We start from the raw sequence: 20,884 nt of genomic DNA, 5'->3' as shown, positions 1-20,884 counted from the left end.
GTCCGTAGGTCCGTGATCCGTGCCCGTTTTTTCTTCCGTGGGTCTTCCGTGATTTTTGGAGGATCCACGGACATGAAAAATGAAAAAAAAATCTAAGTCAAGTTTGCCATTGAAATGATAGGAAAAAACGGACACGGATCACGGACACGGATCACGGACACGGATGACAATCTTGTGTGCATCCGTGATTTTCACGGACCCATTGACTTGAATGGGCCCGTGAACCGTTGGCCGTGAAAAAAATAGGACAGGTCATATTTTTTTCACGGCCAGGAAACACGGCTCACGGATGCGGCTGCCAAACGGTGCAGTTTCCGATTTTTCCACGGACCCATTGAAAGTCAATGGGTCCGCAAAAAAAACGGAAAACGGCACAACGGCCACGGGTGCACACAACGGTCGTGTGCAGGAGGCCTAAGAGACAATGTTGTTGAGAAGTACAAGTCAGGGTTAGGTTATAAAAAATATTTAAATATTTGATGATCCCCAGGAGCACCATCAAATATATTATAACCAAATCGAAAGAACATAGCACAACAGCAAACCAAGAGACGGCTGCCCACCAAAACTCACGGACCGGGCAAGGAGGGCATTAATCCGAGAGGCAGCACAGAGACCTCTAAAGTAACACTACAGGAGCTGCAGAGTTCCACAGCAGAGACTGGAGTATCTGTACATAGGACAACACTAAGCCGTACACTCCATAGAGTTGGGCTTTATGGCAGAGTGGCCAGAAGAAAGCCATTACTTTCAGCTAAAAACAATAAGGCACGTTGTGAGTTGCGAAAAGGCATGTGGGAGACTCCCAAAATGTATGGAGGAAGGTGCTCTGGTCTGATGAGACTAAAATTGAATTTTTTGGCCATCAAAGAAAACGCTATGTCTGGCGCAAACCCAACACATCACATCACCCAAAAAACACCATCCTCACAGTGAAACATGGTGGTGGCAGCATCATGCTGTGGGGATGTTTTTCGGCAGCCGGGACTGGGAAACTGCTCAGAGTGGAGGGAAAGATGGACGGTGCTAAATACATGGATACTCTTGAGCAAAACCTGTGATTTGAGCAGGGGCGTACATAGAAATCATTGGGCCCCATAGCAAGAATCTGACTTGGGCCCCCTAACCCCGCCCACTGCCCTGGTTCCACCCCACCACACCCCCATTTGCCAATAAAGAAATGTATACCTGACCTACTGAAACCGTTTATTAACTCTCATACACCGCTAATATGACAGTGCTGTATGGGAGTAAGGATTTTACTGGGGCTGCAGTGAGCGATGTACAGCACACATCACTGCTCCTGCCTGTCTGCTTTGGTAAAGCCGGGCATAATGGGCTATGTGAACTTTTGCAGAGTGGGCACAGGACAGTGGACACAGAGTGCGATATGTATGCGAGCACAGCTGAACGAGTGCCTGTGTTCACTGTGCTAAAGCCTGACATAGCCCATCCCCCACATCTTAACCCCTTTGCTACCAGCGCCATTTTTTCTAACCCCCAAAAATGTGATAAAAAGTCACACACATTCCAAAATGGAATTAATAAAAACTACAGTTCATCCCGCAAAAAATTAGCCCCCACACAGATCAGTAGATATAACTATTAAAAAACTTATGGGGGTCAGAATATGGTGATGTAAATAAACATTTTTTTTAAGTTTTAATGTATTTTTACACTATTTACACATAAAAAAAAACTATACATATGTGGTATCATTGTAATCGTACTGACTCAGAGAATGAAGGGCACAGGTCAGTTTTGACGCAAAGAGAACACTGTAGGAACAAAATCCATAAAACGGTGGAGAATTATTTTTTTTCCACCCCATTTGGACATTTTTTTGCCCGCTTCCCACTAACATTGTATGTCATATAAAAGTACAACTTCTCCCGCAAAAATAAAGCCCTCATATATCTATGTGAATGGAAAAATAAAAAAAGTTATGGCTGAAGGGAGAAAAAAGAAAATGCAAAAGCGAAAGAAAAAAAAACCTCCAGTATCCTAAGGGTTAAAGGGGCTATCTAACCCCTATTATGCCCCCCCAAATTCCCAGGCACCGCATACAGATAATACTTATGCCCAGTGGGGGGGTGCAGCCAATAGCAGGCCGTGTCGGAAATTAGCCTCCCTAGCGTCACCCACAATACTAGGGAGGCTTGTTCCCATTGTGGCCTGCTATTGACTGCCTTCCCCCATGTCGCTGGATGTTTTCATCTGCGTGACGGGAGGAAGGCAGTGGCGGCTGTGCGGGCATCAGGAACAATGTGGGTGTCGGGGAATGAGGTAAATACAGTGCCCTGGCATTTTGGGGGGCATTATAGGGGTTAGATAGCACAGTGTGCACATAGCCACCAATCATATTCCCCCCTGCAATGTGACTTTTGTGCTGGGGAGGGGGGACCCAGTGGGCTTATAGAGGACTCAGGGGGACTGTGTGCTCCCCACGGGGGAAGGGGGAAGATTAGGAGGAAACCACACTGTCCTCCTGAGTCCTCTATGATCCTACAGGCCCCCCCCCCCAAAAAAAAATAAACAAAAAAAACACTGCTTGCTGCTGCCCTCCCCCCATCAAGAATACCCATCCAACCATACATGAACTTTAACTTTTTATTAAGTCTGACTGCTGTCTTCTTACTGTGGCAGGCACACTATGGAGCGGTCCCTCAGTCTGTCGGGGAGGCTGCACTCACTGGCTGATAGACAGATGGCGGGCAGCGCGTAAGCGCAGAGCGGAGGACAACTACGAGCGCACTCTGTTTGTGATTGTTGAGCCTGCTCCTGCTGCGATACACTGGCCAATCAGCAGCAGGATCATTGCGCTGCTAAATGCTGATTGGCCAGTGTGAAATGCAGCAGACGCCGGGAGTCCGCAGCTGGAGCTTGTAGCCAGGTCAGAAAGGGAGCGGGCGCGTGAACCAAGCGGAGTCGGTGGGGGTGGGAATAACACAAGTGGGCGGGCCACGGCAGTCTGAGCGCCTCAATTAACTATGAAGAGTAGGCTTAGGGGGCAGGGCCTTCCATGCGCTCCGGGCCCCATAGCAACGGCGTGGTCTGCCTATATTGGCAGTACGCCACTAGATTTGAGGCTAGGACGGAGGTTCACCTTCCAGCAGGACAATGACCCCAACACTCGGCTAAAGCAACACTTGAGTGGTTTAAGGGGAAACATGTAAATGTGTTGGAATGGCCGAGTCACAGCCCAGATCTCAATCCAATAGAAAATCTTCGGTCAGACTTAAAAATTGATGTTCACAAGCGCAAATTATCCAACCTGAAGGAGCTGGAGCAGTTTTGCAAGGAGGAATGGGCAGAAATCCCAGTGATAAGATGTGGCAAGCTCATAGAGACTTATCCAAAGCGACTTGAAGCTGTGATTGCCGCAAAAGGTGGCTCTACAAAGTATTGACTTTAGGGGGGTGAATAGTTATACACATTTACTTTTTCTGTTATTTTGTCCTATTTGTTTGCTCCACAAAAAAATAAATAAAAATATTTTAAAGTTGCAGGCATGTTCTGTAAATTAAATGATGCAAATCCTCAACCAATCCATGTTAATTCCAGGTTGTGAGGCACCAAAATACGAAAATAGTCAAGGTCAAATGCTTTTGCAAGGCACTATAATTAATATATATATATCTATATATCTATATATGAATGAGTCAGAATATGGCGATGTGAAAAAAAAAATTAACCTTCATTTAGCTAATGGTTTATGGGGGCCTTTACCTCGTAGTTCTTCACCTTCCAAAAGAAAGGAGCAGGTTGGGATAGTCTTCATTAGACTAAGGCAGGGATGGCCAACCTGAGGCTCTCCAGCTGTTGCAAAACTACAACTCCTTTACAGCCATCGGCCTACACCAGGCCATGGTGAGAGTTGTAGTTTTACAACAGCAGGAGAGCCACAGGTTGGCCTTTCCTGGACCATGGGATTATCTGCTATATATGCAATTCACTGGAATATTATGGCTGATTTCTGAAACCCTGGTTGACTTTTCTTCAAGATTATATCTTAAAAAAAGAGAGAGAGAGAAAGAAAATTGGTTATTTTCCAGATTAGTCACCTATGTAATTTATGACTTGCTCATTTCTTCAACTCATCCCATTGTAAATGGTCGGGCCAGACCACATTAATCGGCCCTTTACATCACATTAATTTGAAACGTCATGAAGTGGCAATAACTGTGAAATGAACTAATTGGCTCGATTTATACCGTTTCATTAATGTATTTTTTATATTTTTTTTGCACCGGTCGAAAGCCAAATTACCTCTGTTCTTATAATTGAGGGTATAGGGTCTCACCACTGTAAGAGATATTTGAGTGGCATTTCTGTAGACATTGCATTTGAAACTTTTACAGTCATCAATCATTTTTTTTTCGTGCCAGAAGCCTCCATCATCTATAATGCTGAACGAAATAAAATTAGATAACAGTATTAAAAAACCATTAACATTTTATTGTATTTCTGGGCAACAACGCTCCATGATTTTTCACCAGAACGGCGCATGACTTTTAATGAGGAGAGTCTGACCACAGTGTCCCCTCTTCCACCTTTAAATAGTTTAATGGGCCTGAAGCATAAAAAGTTGATGTTCTTAATCAAGGAGACAGTGAATGAGATTGATGTATATAGGACATATTTAGCAAGTGCCATAAAACAAATTGAAATGAGAATAAATTTTGTATAATTAAACTTTTGTTCCCAACGATGTTTCTTCGCTCCACGGGCTGGAAGAACTTTTGTTCAGAAAAGTATTTTTGATTTAGAAATGGCTAGTAATTCACGTTCTCTTGTATTTTTTATTTATTTAAAAAGTAAAGCGTAAAATGAAAATGTATTACTTAAAGGCTACATACACCTACAGGGGCATTTTTATGATTGGATTTTACTTATTTGACTATTCTTTTCAACTGGTCTTTATTAAAAATGTTCAGCCGTTTCTGGTAAAAGTTAAAAATTATTTGGTTTGCAAGCTGTCGCTTTGTGTTTTCTTTGAATCCCACCATTTGACAGCTCATGTGTAGCTCTCATCTCTGATTTATTGACCTCATAAACACTTATTTAAGTCATATTGTCAGTTTGATAAGAATTGAGCTATAATGAGTGTTAAGAATGTCAGGAGATAAGAACTGCATGTGAGCCGTCAGATGACAAGATTCAAAGAAAAGAGTGACAGTTTGCAAACACTTATTTTAACTCTTGTATCTCAAACAGCTGAACATTTTTAATAGACCAATAAAAAAAAATTGTTTAGCCCAAAAATGAGTAAAATGTAATAAAAAAAAATGCCTCAAATTTGTCCATAGCCTTTAACTTCTTAAGGACACAGACAATTTTGATTCCTTCAAAGAGCCATAACTTTTTAAATTTTATTTTCACATCGCTATATGAGGGCTTATTTCTTGCAGGACAAATTCTATTTTTATTGGTGCCATTGAATTGTCATATCTCGTAATGAAAAACGGGGAAAAAATATTTGTCGGCGGGGTATTGGGGGAAAAAAAAAAACTTGCAATTCCGCCATGTTTTTTTGGACACACCCCCTGAGCTGACAAATTGAAATAAAACTAGCAGAGCCATAAACGGGGAGATCTCTGGATCCATTTGAGGTACAGGGCTGGTTCTAGCTTTATTAGAGTCATGTTCTATATGATGTCTGATTTTCTTTTTTTTTACATTAATCATGGGATAACTCCTTTACATATGTTTTTTTTTTATTTTGTATTTTTTTCATTATTGTAAATTGGGGCATTTTTCAGTCTTGTTTCTCCAATCCTATTACATTAGGTGGAGGACATAGGAGCTATTGCAGTGAACTTATTGCTGATGGCACGAGAGCATGCTTGACCACCTTGGTTCTGTCCACTTTATGAATAAGCATATCTAGTGCACAATGATGTGAACCGCATGAGCTGAATTTCTTATTCATTCTGAGGACATATCTTAAACACGAGGCTGCTCTTAGTACTTAACAGTGTTCAGCATTACAAACCCTTTAATGTGGCAATGTTGAATAGAACCTTTTATTTCTTTTCTCCTCAGCAAAAAAATACAGAAAAGTCACAGGCAAAGAGATCTACTCGGACACGTTAGAAAGCACTCCAATGCTGGAGAAAGAGAAATTCCCTCAAGAATTTTTCCCAGAGGTTTGTATTATACTGGTTAGAACTGGACATCCCATCTACATTCTGGTATTAGAAATGTGTGTACCATTGCTGTATGCCTTTACCAACAATCAGATCAGTAACTTGGACTTTATAGACATGCTTCGCACCTGCCCCGGTAAACTGGTTTGATTCTCTCCCCCCCTTCCCAATTTGCAGGAGCATAACAGTGTCCTTTCTATCAGCAAGCCGCCAGAAAAATCGTAGTTGGCCATGACACTTCTGAAAATAAAATTAACTGCTTTTCTTTAGAAAAAAGTCTATCTGCATCCATTCAGAAGATAAGATACCATAATTTTCAGACTATAAGACGCAACCACAATTAGAAGCAATAAGAGTAGAGAATACAATTTTTAATATACATTTTATATGGTACAGACTCGGTACAAAAGCCAGTGCCCCCTGACAATGCCAGATGCAGTGCCTCCTGACAATGGCAGCTGCAGTCCCCCCTGACAATGCCAGCTGCAATGCCCCATCATTATTAGGGACAGTCTTGCTGCCTGAGCTTACCCAGTCAAAAGCAGTAGTAGGATTCTGACGTTACTGGGATGGATCTGACGTTACTGCATCCATTTACTCTGTAGTGTACCAATGTGTGCGTTATTTGCACACTGAGCAGTCACACTTTTGTGTGTGTAAGATGTGACAGTTCAGTGAGCAGATCACACACACATTATGTACACCCAGCATAGTACATGCTGTGTCCTCACTTCTGCACTGCCAGGACCTGTCAGTTAGAAGCAGAGCTCACAGTCTCTGGCTTCTAATGCCAGCATGCAGACTATTTGATGCACCAGAAAATGGCAGCACAAGAGTGAGACGAAAAAAATGTGTCTATTAGTCCGAAAAATACGATATTCCTGTAGGATGTTTGTAATGGTGGTCATACACTTTAAATGAACATCACCCAAACTTGCTGATTTCACTCGGACCCATTGACTATTGTGTATGGGTTCCTCTCTATTCTTCATTAACAGCAGGTATCTGTATAAATAAGGATCAGGAATGTTAAGGCCCCCATACTCGTTAGTGTATTGTTGGCCAGACATTCCATTTTCGGCAGGGCGGCTGACAATTTGATGTGTCTGGGGAGCCCGACGATATCAAGCGTTCATAGAATGGCAACTGAAGGTGTAAGGGCACCCATAGATTTCAGAGGTCTCTGGCAGGAGCTTGTCCTCCTCTTCCTGTTAAGAATACATGCATATTTGGCCAAGCCAAATGTTTATGGCTGTGAGGAAGGGCAGTGAAGGAGGAATTGCCGCTCGACCAACTTTTTTTTTTTTTTGTGTAAAATCGCAGCTTGTGGACAGAGTATCTTGAAGGTACAGGACAGTATCTGAGTGCTGAGACCTTCACCGATCCCTAGAAAAGAGAGGAGAGAACCGTACCGCACTCTGTCTTCTGGCTGCTGAGGATGTAATCGAGACTGGCCTGTAGACTTCTATAGAGCCCATCTCATGCAGCCAGGAGGCAGCACACTATGCGTATGCTTCTCTCCCCTTGTTCTAGGGATCGTGGGGGTGTTAGCGCCCAGACGCCCACCGATCTACACCTTTGATATGTCTCCGACATCAAAAAGTTGGTGACCCTTTAATGTGAACAGCCCCTAAAGTGTTATAGCTGCATTCATTGACATATCAATAAATGAGCAAGAGGAACCTTTGTCCTGTGATCAATTTAAAGGGCTTCTACCAAAAAGAAACACTATCGATGTCAGCCCCACTCTGGAGAACTTGCCTTGACACTGAACAAAAATATAAACACAACACTTTCTATTTTGCTCCCATTTTGCATGAGGTGAACTCAAAGATCTAAACCATTTTTTACATACACAAAAAACCGATTACTCTCAAATATTGTTCACAAATCTGTCTAAATCTGTGTTAGTGAGCACTTCTCCTTAGCTGAGTTAATCCATCCCACCTCACAGGTGTGGTATTTTCAAGGTGCTGATTAGACAGCATGAATATTGCACAGGTGTGCCGTAGACTGCCCACTAAAGGGCCACTCTGAAATGTGCAGTTTGATCACACAGCACAATGCCACAGATGTCGCAACATTTGAAGGAGCGTTATAATTGGCATGCTGACTGCAGGAATGTCTACCAGAGCTGTTGCCCGTGAAATGAATATTCATTCCTCTACCATAAGCCGTCTCCAAAGGTGTTTCAGAGAATTTGGTAGTACATCCAACCGGCCTCACAACCGCAGACCAGGTGTAACCACACCAGCCCAGGACCTCCACATCCAGCATGTTCACCTCCATGATAATCTGTGACCAGCCACCTGGACAGCTGCAGCAACAATCAGTTTGCATAACCAAAGAATTTTTGCACAAACTGTCAAACTGTCTCAGGGAAGCTCATCTGCATGCTCGTCGTCCTCATCGGGGACTGCAGTTCGTCGTCGTAACCGACTTGAGTGGGCAAATGCTCACATTCGATGGCGTCTGGCATGTTGGAGAGGCGTTCTGTTCATGGATGAGCCCCGGTTTTCACTGTTCAGGGCAGATGGCAGACAGCGTGTGTGGCGTTGTGTGGGTGAGCGGTTTGCTGATGTCAACGTTGTGGATCGAGTGGCCCATGGTGGCGGTGGGGTTATGGTTTGGGCAGGCGTATGTTTTGGACAACGAACACAGGTGCATTTTATTGATGGCATTTTGAATGCACAGAGATACCGTGACGAGATCCTGAGGCCCATTGTTGTGCCATTCACCCACAACCATCACCTCATGTTGCAGCATGATAATGCACGGCCCCATATTGCAAGGATCTGTACACAATTCCTGGAAGCGGAAAACATCCCAGTTCTTGCATGGCCAGCATACTCACCAGATATGTCACCCATTGAGCATGTTTGGGATGCTCTGGATCGGCGTATATGACAGCGTGTTCCAGTTCCTGCCAATATTCTGCAACCTCGCACAGCTATGGAAGAGGAGTGGACCATCATTCCACAGGCCACAATCAACCACCTGATCAACTCTATGTGACGGAGATGTGTTGCATTGAGTGAGGCAAATGGTGGCCACACCAGATACTGACTGGTTCCCCCTCCCCCAGTAAGGCAAAACTGTGCACATTTCAGAGTGCCCTTCTATTGTGGGCAGTCTAAGGCACACCTGTGTAATATTCATGCTGTCTAATCAGCACCTTGATATGCCACACCTGTGAGGTGGGATGGATTATCTCGGCAAAGAAGTGCTCACTAACACAGATTTTGACAGATTTGTGAACAATATTTGAGAGTAATGGGTCTTTTGTGTATATAGAAAATGTTTCAGATCTTTGAGTTCAGATCATGCAAAATGGAAGCAAAACCGAAAGTGTTGCGTTTATATTTTTGTTCAGTCTATTTTTTTACATGAGAACGAATAGAAAATCAGCGCTAGCGACCAACCTATTTTTGTGAAGAGGAGACGACAACCGGCACGCTGCTCTTATCGGTTTGACAAGACTTCAGCAGAACATCGGTAAGTATGTATTTTATTATTTTATCGGTTAAGGAATTATGCATTTCGTGGCCAGACAGGCCCTTCCTCAGATTCATACCAATGTTTAGTTTTGCTTTCTGCTCTTTATATACTCCTTGGCTGAGTGAGTCCATCCAGTGTTGAAGGCATGGAGTATCTAGCGCCATGTCTTCTGGCAGGAGCTATCAGTTAGCAGCTCTTTGTGCTTCTCCCTCGTCTGTCTTGGGAGACTGAGGCAGGAAGCTACATACAGCAGCCAGAGATAGGCTTGGCTCAGTAGAGAGAGTCTCATTAAATTTGGTTGACAGATTGTTCAGACTGCTGGAAAACATTCTTATCTTACATAAATACCTCTCGGGGAGGTACTGGCTCACCTTAAGGAGACCAGCTGTGTATGCAATGCTCCATGGGAAAATAATATGCAAAGACCTATCTGCCAGAGATATACTTTGAATATTATTTTCCCATGGAGTATTGCCACAAAGTCTCCATACCCCTAAGCTGCATCCAAGGCATCTCACTCCAGCCAGCCCGAATTCTACTCTGTACTGATGAGAGGTAAACACCCAGAAACAGCTGTCTGCAGATGGATATATGGCTTGGCTATTTTCCCTTATTGTGTTCCAAGGCTTGTTAAAAAGTTGGACCTTGACTCATAGGGAGCCACTTCCGAAAGGTGGCGCTAGAAAGAGATTTTTTTATTTTTTTTTCCCTCTGGGATATACTTCTTTGCATATTATATATTAATCCTGGTTGGCAACATAATTACTTTGCATGTTGAAAACATAAAGTGATTGTGTTTTTTCCCACCATATTTTGGGCAGAATTCCCAGAAAGTTTTCACAAAAGGGGCTGGTATAGGCCGTGCCATAACTGTTGAAGTCTTTCCACTATAATGGTGGCATTTTTTGTAGCTTATGTCCTGGATATATTTGTGTGTGGTGGTTCTTGAAGTACTGCCTCCAGCCACAGGCCACTCCTTATGAATCTCCACCAAATTATTGAATAGCCTTTTCTTGACAATCCTTTAAAGGCTGTGATTATCCCTGTTCCTTGTGCACTTTTTCTACCACACTTGTTTCTTCGACTCAACTGTCCATTAATATGCGTGGATACATTACTCTGTGAACAGCCAGCTTCTTTAGCAATGACCCTTTTGTGGCAATTCAGACTGTCAATAACGGTCTTCTGGACAACTGTCAAGTCGGCAGTCTTCCCCATGATTGGTGTAGCCTACTAAACCAGAATGAGGGACCATTTAATGGCTTAGGAAACCTTTGCAGGTGTTTGTTGATTAGCTGATTAGAGTGTGACACCATGAGTCTACAATATTGAACTATTCTAATTTTCTGAGATACTGACTTTTGGGTTTTCATTAGCTGTAACCCATAATCATCAATAGTGATTAGCAAATCATAGGATAATTTCCTTGTGATTTGCGGTAGAAAATCGATTTAACCTTAAAGGGATTCTGTCACCAGGTTTCACCCCCTCTAGATAAAAATATGGTTATGTTCAGGGAGCTTTAACCATTCCTAATGTGGTCTTATAAATGTAATCTGTAGGCTCATTTTGCTAAAAATACGCTATTACTAACCTGTCAGTCATAAAAATAAGGTGCCCAAGGGGATGTAAATGGCTCCAAGCTGCCGCCCTCACCTGCTGCCGTTCGTGCCCAGCGCCGCCTCAATCTTCTGTGACGCCTCCAGCTCTCCCTCTGTAACATGCTGTGAAAGCCTCCTGCTCTCTCCCCCTCCCCCCTCCTCCTCCCTCCTCCCTCCTCCCTCCTCCCTCCTCCTCCCTCCTCCCTCCTCCCTCCTCCCTCCTCCCTCCTCCCTCATCCCTCCTCCCTCATCCCTCCTCCCTCATCCCTCCTCCCTCATCCCTCCTCCCTCATCCCTCCTCCCTCATCCCTCCTCCCTCATCCCTCCTCCCTCATCCCTCCTCCCTCATCCCTCCTCCCTCTGTAACATCGCAATGTTAAGCAGCAGGAGGAAGGGGGAGGAAGGGAGAGCAGGAGGCTTTCACAGCATGTTACAGAGGGAGGAGGGGGGAGAGAGAGCGAGCAAGAGGCTTTCACAGCATGTTACAGAGGGAGAGCTGGAGGTGTCACAGAAGATTATGAGGCGGCGCTGGGCACGAACGGCAGCAGGTGAGGGCGGCAGCTTGGAGCCATTTACATCCCCTTGGGCACCTTATTTTTATGACTGACAGGTTAGTAATAGAGTATTTTTAGCAAAATGAGCCTACAGATTACATTTATAAGATCACATTAGGAATGGTTAAAGCTCCCTGAACATAACCATATTTTTATCTGGAGGGGGTGAAACCTGGTGACAGAATCCCTTTAAAGTGTAAAAAAACAGATGTCGCGTTCATAGCGGATTGCGGCATCTGACATTGATATTACAGTGTAAAATAAAAAATAATAATAAATCATACTTCCATTTGCTCGCAACGGGCCGGCCGCCACCATCGTACTTGAAGATCTCAGCTGAAATCCCATGCGCTGTGATATGACGTCACCACGGGCCACGCGAGATTTCACTCCAGACCTTCAAGCAAGATGGCGGCCGGCCTGTCACGAGCAAATTAATCAGAGAAGTATGATTTTTTTATTTTTATATTTTTTACACTAATATGTCAGATGCTGCTATCAGCCATGAACTTGGCAACTGAAGGATACAATGATTGGGGGGGGGGGGGGGATGCAATTGGCGCGCATAGTCATTGCACCCACTACTTACAAAGAAATTCGCTTTGTGAAAAAGTAATTAATCATGAGGCAATTTTTTTTTTAAAATTTGGCAAAGCAGCCAAATCGAATTTTACTAGACTTTGCTCATCTCTAATCATAAACATTAAAAGAAATAAAAGCTTGAAATAGATAACTGTGCGTGTAATGAATCGATATGATACGATTTTACCTTTTTTACTTGAATTACTGAATTAAATTAAGTTTTCAATGATATTCTAATTTATTGAGATGCACCTGTATACTTAACCCCTGTGGACACCTGCACTCCAGTATCATTCCCACGGGGGGGGGGTAAATTTGCCTCTTCTATTGTTCTGCCTGTTTTTTAGCCCGGCCCTTGATGTACTGCCACCATTCATTGCGACAAACATACACAACATCGGAGAGGTAATGTGTGCTATTGTCCCTTCATGACCACATTCAGTCTCAGGCATTATCATAATAAGAGCTGTCAGTTAACAAGCAGCGTTACCGTGCAGATAATATGCCTCCTGATTTGTAGCAACGTTAGAAAAAAAAAGATATGCAAAACCTTCCCCGGCGTGGAGCGATCGCTCTTCCCGCTTTATAGCTGCTGTTAGGGATTATCTAACGGTAATTACGGTGATTGAGATATAATGTTGTTCCAAATAATTACAAGCTGCAGCATTGTAAATGAACAAAACTTTCCCTTTTAATTTATGAGGCTTCTTGGCAAGATATGAGTCAGGAAATAGTCCTTCGGGAGCAGCACTCGAGATAATGTTAGATCATTTAAAAAAAAAAAAAGCAGCAGCAGATTTGTGTAGTCGATCAGAGGCTGAGGCGTATAGAGATATATATAAATATATATGTTTTCTTTCGCCATAGTGAGAAATGGCTGCCTGTCATAGATCACCGATACTGCCCCGGGCGCTTATGAAAGATGAATTCATTTCACTAATGCTCTAATGCAAACCTTTCATAGAGAAGGCTGTGTGGTGATAATCTTCTCGCAGCCTCTCCTTTCTCGGCCATGATTTATGCCGTCTTTTAGCAGATGAAACCGCCTCTGTTCACAATCTGTCTGCTGCCTGAAGGAATCCTATTATTAAAACCCTATGAGACTACTTGTTGTAAGGTGGAAGATATAAAAGTGTACTTACCTTGAGTAGTGAATTTTGTATATCGGGCACATGTTTAATCCATACCTGGGTCCCCAGTGCAGCATTTTCTGGATCAGTGGGGGATAAACCGCTATGTCAGATGGTATTATGACCTGGAACCTATTGGCCACATTGGTTTTGAGCTGTCGGGTGATAGAAATCTGAATTCCTCATCAGTGACAGTAAATCATACTTGTTGCAGTGCAAAAAAACTGAAGGTACTCAGTAGCACATTTAATATGTAGGTACATCATTGTTTTTAATCCCTTAAGGACCAAGCCAATTTTTGTTTTTGAATGTTCTTTTTTTTTTTTTTTTCCAATTTCTGCCTTCCAACCACATAGCCAAGGTACTGAGGAGTGAACAACATAGCAAAGGTATAGAGAGGCGGAGACCACAAAGCAAGCTTGCAGAGAAGAGTAGACCATGCAGCAAAGGTATTGAAAGGCGGAGACCACATAGTCAAGGTGCAGACAGGTTGAGACCACATAGCACAGGTACAGAGAGGCAAAGGCATCTGTTTTCAGTAGTTGTTGTCTCCTGCATCCCTCTGACACTGTCCAATTAGAGCGGACGGCCTTCGAGCAATGCAGTAGACCTGAAACCTTTACAGTGGCTGGTCTTGTGAGATTAGGTAAATCTTGTGAGACCAGCCATTGTAAAGGCTTCAGGTCTTCTGCATTGCTCCAAGGCTGTCCGCTCTGATTGGACAATGTCAGAGCAATGCAGGAGTCAAAATCTACGGAGTATAGATGCTTTCTCCTCCTCTCTGCTCCTTGGCTATGTGGTTTCCTCCTCTCTGCTCCTTGGCTATGTGGTTTCCTCCTCTGTGCTCCTTGGCTATGTGGTTTCCTCCTCTGTGTTCCTTGGCTATGTGGTTTCCTCCTCTGTGTTCCTTGGCTATGTGGTTTCCTCCTCTGTGTTCCTTGGCTATGTGGTTTCCTCCTCTGTGTTCCTTGGCTATGTGGTTTCCTCCTCTGTGTTCCTTGGCTATGTGGTTTCCTCCTCTGTGTTCCTTGGCTATGTGGTTTCCTCCTCTGTGTTCCTTGGCTATGTGGTTTCCTCCTCTGTGTTCCTTGGCTATGTGGTCTCCGCCTCTCTGTTCTTTGTCTATGTGGTCTCCGCCTCTCTGTTCTTTGGCTATGTGGTCTCCGCCTCTGTTTTTCCTTGGCTATGTGGCCTCCGCCTCTGTTTTTCCTTGGCTATGTGGCCTCCGCCTCTGTTTTTCCTTGGCTATGTGGCCTCCGCCTCAGTTTTTCCTTGGCTATGTGGCCTCCGCCTCTGTTTTTCCTTGGCTATGTGGCCTCCGCCTCTGTTTTTCCTTGGCTATGTGGCCTCCGCCTCTGTTTTTCCTTGGCTATGTGGCCTCCGCCTCAGTTTTTCCTTGGCTATGTGGCCTCCGCCTCTGTTTTTCCTTGGCTATGTGGCCTCCGCCTCAGTTTTTCCTTGGCTATGTGGCCTCCGCCTCTGTTTTTCCTTGGCTATGTGGCCTCCGCCTCTGTATTTCCTTGGCTATGTGGCCTCCGCCTCTCTGTTCCTTGGCTGCCAATTATCATATCTTAGGCCAAAATGTTGCTGAGCTGTAGTTGGAGAATAAAAATTACAATGCTGGAATCCGGCGGAAGGCTAAATTAAAAACTTGATTAAAATACTAGGTTGTTTTCTGATGACAAATTCCGTGTCATCCATTGTTGGACATAAACATAAACATTCATACACAGCAGTCTATCATTACCCTGGGCAAAGAAAATTAAAAAAATTATTATTTGTATCTCTTGTAGATAGCAACTGGCAGTCATTTTCATCTTTACGTATTCTGCAGTTTATGAACAGCTCAAAAAATCTCCCATAGACCATGGATGCTCTGGGAGAATCAATATAGAAAAGAGCTTTAGAGTTTTTTTTTACTGTAAGCAATCTGGAAGTTAGGGAGCGAGCACATTTTTTTCCTTGGTCTCAAAATGATTTTGACTTTGGCAGCTCGGCAATGGTGCTTGATGTTTAAGTTAATGTTGGCCATTGCACTGGTCAAAATCATTCTGCCTCTTGCCTCTGAAGTACATTTTGCAGGTGCTAAATGATCACAACTCTGTTCCTGGGTGTCCCATTTCATCCAGCAATTGTAAAGAGAAAAGGCCTTTTATTTGAAGGCAGATCTGTAATCGAGATATTTGAAGTGACATTGGGGAACTAGACTGGTATTTATAGATGAGATTAATCAGCGAACAAGCTCCGGCATGGCTTCTAATCACACTTTGTGGAAGCAATGGATTTCTACAACGTGGCAAATGAAATACATTGCAACCTGTGGATGCTAAGAGTGTAAGGAAAATGACCGCTGTCAAAGTGAGCACAATTTAGCTTTTCATCTAAAGGGACAAAACTTTAACATAGCATCCTGTTTCATGAATCTTTTCTATTTCGTATGTCAATTCAAATGGTAAAATAGGAATTGAAAAGAAAAAAGTGTGTGTTTCACATCCGGCCTCTCTTACTGCCAATACTTATGAAAAAATACCCCACAAGTTTCTGAGAGGGAAAAAGAGATTTATTTCTGAATATGCTGCCATACGGTCTATTAATAAGTAGTGCTCTACAGTGTCCAGATACAGTGTACCTATTGCCCACAGAGTGTAAAGAGCACCTATTGGCTGCATGTGGTGCACACCTAGTGCCATGTATTGCCTAGATACAGTGCCATGCTGTGGCCATCTAGTCATACAGCAGCTATTTAGAGCAGTATCCAGCTCTCTCTGTATGCACGCAGCGGTATTTGTCCAGCTGACTCTGCATATTTGCCGGATTGCTGCATGATCTACATCGGTCCCCATTATAGTTAATGGCGCCGGCTGCAATGTTATACTTTCGGCAATGCCGGATGTAACCAGCGCTAGTGTAAAACTATCCTAAGGCTGCTTTCAGGTAGCAGTGTATCCATCTAGGTGCAATCTGAGTTTAGAACGGGCAGCATCCAGGTTGAATACCAGTGCCAGACTGTGTTTTCTTGTGCCCACCAGAGCAAAATATTCTCAAGACCCAACACCTGTATCATCAGTTAAGTCTAATTAAGGTTTTGAATAAAAAAAAATAGACCCTAGTGACAAGTGATTGGCTCCAAAGTCATTTGTTTGGTTTTTCTCCGAGACCTTTGGGGGCCACTATGGTATTAGAACCTTGTCCCTCCGGAGGATTCCCTGGTACTCTGGCGGGCTAGTCCGACCCTGCTGAACACTGACCCATTGAATTAAATGATTAGATTCACCTACGCGATTTTCTCACCAGACCATCAGTCTGTGCAGAGAACATCTCTGTAGGTTCTAACTTTGTTTTTCCACAAGATTTATTCATTTAAAGAATAGGTCTGTAGGAAAAAATGGACGGCACACTGACATCATCCATCTGCCGTCTGTTAAAAACCTGCCCATGTTTCTTGCAGAACCACAGACAAGTTTCCTATCGGGTATCTCCCAAGAAGTGCTACCTATTGGAAGCGGCTCCCTATGAGTCAAGATCTGACTTTCCAACAAGCCTTGGGAGATACTACTTTGCATATTCGTTTCCCATGGAGCATTGCCAGTAAGCCTCCATACAGGACTGGTCTCTTTAAGGAGATTCAGCACCCTATCTTATGTCTAAAAGACCCCCTACATGCACATTGCTATATTTTGATGGTCCATGAGGTGCCTCGATAGTTTCTACTGATTCTTTGTGCCTATGTGTTCCTTCTGTTTGCTCAGACTTTTCCTGGAACTCAATACTAAAATGTATATTTTAGAACAATTTTGGTTAACTTCCTGTCCAACTGGACCCAGAACATTGGTTGACATGTTAATGGCCCTAATCGAGTCATTTGGCTTACAAAGATATCATGATACCCAGGAGCATCCGCTAGTAAACATTTTATTGTACTTTATATTTCATTCAGAGCAGTCAGCTTTTCTATCTAGTATGCGGCAGGTCGCCTTGCAATTCTAGGTACATAAATGTTAACCAATATTCTCCATCAGCCTATATGAATCGCTCATTTGACAAACTAAAATTGCAATAACATTGAAAGGTGTCTCCAAATTGCCAGCTATTTATTCTTTAAATCAATATGAAATGACTTTTAAATCGCCTGATATTTTGTTTTAGATAAGAATATTGAGTCCTGGCCGTTTTTGTGTCAAGGTTCACATATCTTGCTTTCATGGACGCTGATAAGACTTTTTTTTTTCTTGCAGTAAAATGTGTTTGTAAAGTGTTGGAAGATTTGTTTGTTTTCTGTGCTTCGAGGCGTAGACCACAGTACAAATGTGAAAAAGGTTATTAATCATAGAGTGACTGAGTGACTACATCCTAAGTCCATTCACTGTGGACAACAGTAAATATGAGAGCTGAGTAACTGATTTGGAATCTGAGAAAAGGGATGACTAGTCTGAATAAAAATATTGCTGACTACATTTGTGTTTTTAGAATTAAAACTGTCGAAAGAAACAACACTTTTTTTATTTTTTTATATTGTTCATTTGATTACTAAATGCAAAATTAAGCAACTTCCTAAACAGTCTTCATTACAAATGTCCTACCATTTTACTTCTGTGGCGTGTGTAGAAGTCCTTTTAGCTGCTGCTGTTTCTAAATCTGAGCACTACTCATATTCTGAGGACTCTCTCTGCTCTCCCCCTCCCTTCTATCATTGTCAAGGATAACAGTAGGAGATTGTACAAGAAGATGGTGTGTGGAGAGGGAGAAAGCATTTCAGGAGGACAGCTCACATAGGATGTCGATGGGAAAGAAAGCACACACAAGGCAGTTGGCAGTGGGAAGGCAGAAGTATCTTGGACACACAGATCCAGCATGTAGTATTGGTGTGGACACGTCCATTTGAAAAAAGTCTGAAACTAGGAGCAGGTTAAAAATTGAATATTGGGGTCTAAAAATGAAGGAATTAAAATTGCAGACTGAAATTCAGTTCCACTTTTTTTTAACTCAAGGTTACTTCTAACACATGTAAAAGGTATCCATAGCCTTTCTTTGGGAGTTATCTATCTTCTGCATGGGCATACATTCTTGGATGATGACTTTTTAAACACTACACTGAAAGGGGAGTTATTGAGAAGTCTCTTAATACTGCTTATAATTTCTATATTATAGGTATGTGTGTGTATATAATATATACTTTTTGCTTTTATAAGGTCAACCTGATTATAAGATGCACCTAGTTTTTAGAGGAGGAAAATCGGGGGAAAAAATATATATTTCATCATCAAGCTTTATTAGACTTCAAATCAGACGTCATATAAATAAATGAATTTACTTCTCCTGCTCTGGTGGTTGATGATGTTGCATGACTATATTATACCACCGCTACTGTGCTGGTAATGTCTGTACTATGAAGTTCAAATTAAAACTGTTGGCTCTTTACAAATATTTATACCCTTTCCACAGGATACGTTTCTGATCAGCAGGAGTGCTGACCGCTGATGACCCCACCAGTCAAGTGAACGGGAGCTCTGTGTTCCACCATTTTGAATAGGGCAGTGGTCACTCAAATTCACAGGGGCCTGATGGGATACACCCAAAGCTATTAAATGAGCTTAGCAGTGAACTAGCAAAACCATTAACATTTAACCAATCCCTGGTAACAGGAGTCTTCCCAGAAGAATGGAAATTAGCAAATGTTGTTCCCATTCACAAGAAAGGTAGTAGGAATCTATAGGCCAGTAAGCCTGACATCAATAGTGGGGAAATTAATGAAAACCATACTTAAGGAGAGGATTGTGGAACATCTAAAATCTCATGGATTGAAAAATGAAAAACAGCATGGGTTTACTTCAGGAAGATCATGTCAAACTAATCTTATAGATTTTTTTGGGATTGGGTGACTAAAATAATAGATGATAATTCTTCTATGTCCCACATAGAAGAATTATCAATAAATTGCAGTTTTTGTGCTTGGACTCCCATATTGTTGAATGGATTAGGCAGTGGTTGAGGGACAGGCAACAGAGGGTTGTAGTCAATGGAGTATATTCAGACCATGGTCTTACCAGTGGGGTACCTCAGGGATCTGTTCTGGGACCCATATTGTTTAATATCTTTATTAGCGAAATTGCAAAAGGCCTCGATGGTAAGGTGTGTCTTTTTGCTGATGACACAAAGATTTGTAACAGGGTTGATGTTCCTGGAGGGATACACCAAATGGAAAAGGATTTAGGAAAACTAGAAAAATTGTCAAAAATCTGGCAACTAAAATGTAATGTTAAGTGCAAGATAATGCACCTGGGGCGTAAAAACCCAAGAGCAGAATATAAAATCGGTGATACAGTCCTAACCTCAGTATCTGAGGAAAGGGATTTAGGGGTCATTATTTCAGAAGACTTAAAGGTAGGCAGACAATGTCATAGAGCAGCAGGAAATGCTAGCAGAATGCTTGGGTGTATAGGGAGAGGCATTACCAGTAGAAAGAGGGAGGTGCTCATGCCGCTCTACAGAGCACTAGTGAGACCTCATTTGGAGTATTGTGCTCAGTACTGGAGACCATATCTTCAGAAGGATATTGACACTTTGGAGAGAGTCCAGAGAAGAGCTACTAAACTAGTACATGGATTGCAGAATAAAACTTACCACGAATGATTAAAGGACCTTAACATGTATAGCTTGGAAGAAAGACGAGACAGAGGGGATATGATAGAAACTGCTAAATACATAAAGGGAATCAACAAGGTAAAAGAGGAGAGAATATTGAAAAGAAGAAAAACTGCTACAAGAGGACATCGTTTTAAATTAGAGGGGCAAAGGTTTAAAAGTAATATCAGGAAGTATTACTTTATTGAGAGAGTAGTGGATGCATGGAATAGCCTTCCTGCAGAAGTGGTAGCTGCAAATACAGTGAAGGAGTTTAAGCATGCATGGGATAGGCATAAGGCCATCCTTCATATAGGATAGGGCCAGGGACTATTCATAGTATTCAGTATATTGGGCAGACTAGATGGGCCAAATGGTTCTTATCTGCCGACACATTCTATGTTTCTATGTATCATGCTCGCTGCCACTCCCTGCAATTTTATGGGACTGCTGGAGAGTACAGGCGCTTGCCTATAGTCCCATAGACCTAAATGCACACATGCGTGATTGCCTCTCCATTCACACAGGGGAATTTGTGCTGGTGGTCAGCTTGATATATGTTAGAGGGACAGGAGGATTATTGCACATGCTCTTTTGGAAAATGCGATTCAAGGGGAATCTGCATGTAAAGAATTTTCCAGAACATTGATTGAAAGCGGCCTCTGGTACTGATATCAATCATGAGATTGAAGGCACAAGGTCACTCAAGCTTATTGTTGGCCATACAGTTGTGTGTGGTGTAGTTCTTT

At 42.7% G+C, this 20,884-nt stretch overlaps 1 protein-coding gene across 1 annotated transcript in view; it reads left to right on the top strand.

Annotated features, from left to right (window-relative positions):
• INPP5A (inositol polyphosphate-5-phosphatase A) overlaps positions 1-20,884 on the top strand; it is a 448,685-nt gene that overhangs the window by 239,811 nt on the left and 187,990 nt on the right. The window contains exon 6 of the mRNA XM_044296965.1: positions 6,046-6,149. Within this exon, the coding sequence (XP_044152900.1) occupies positions 6,046-6,149 (104 nt within the window). The remainder of the gene's footprint in view (positions 1-6,045; positions 6,150-20,884) is intronic.

The sequence above is a fragment of the Bufo gargarizans genome, chromosome 6 (genome assembly GCF_014858855.1).
Source record: "Bufo gargarizans isolate SCDJY-AF-19 chromosome 6, ASM1485885v1, whole genome shotgun sequence".
Taxonomy (NCBI): domain Eukaryota; kingdom Metazoa; phylum Chordata; class Amphibia; order Anura; family Bufonidae; genus Bufo; species Bufo gargarizans.
Note: the sequence above shows the minus strand (reverse complement) of the source record. Positions and strands in the feature narration are given on the sequence as shown.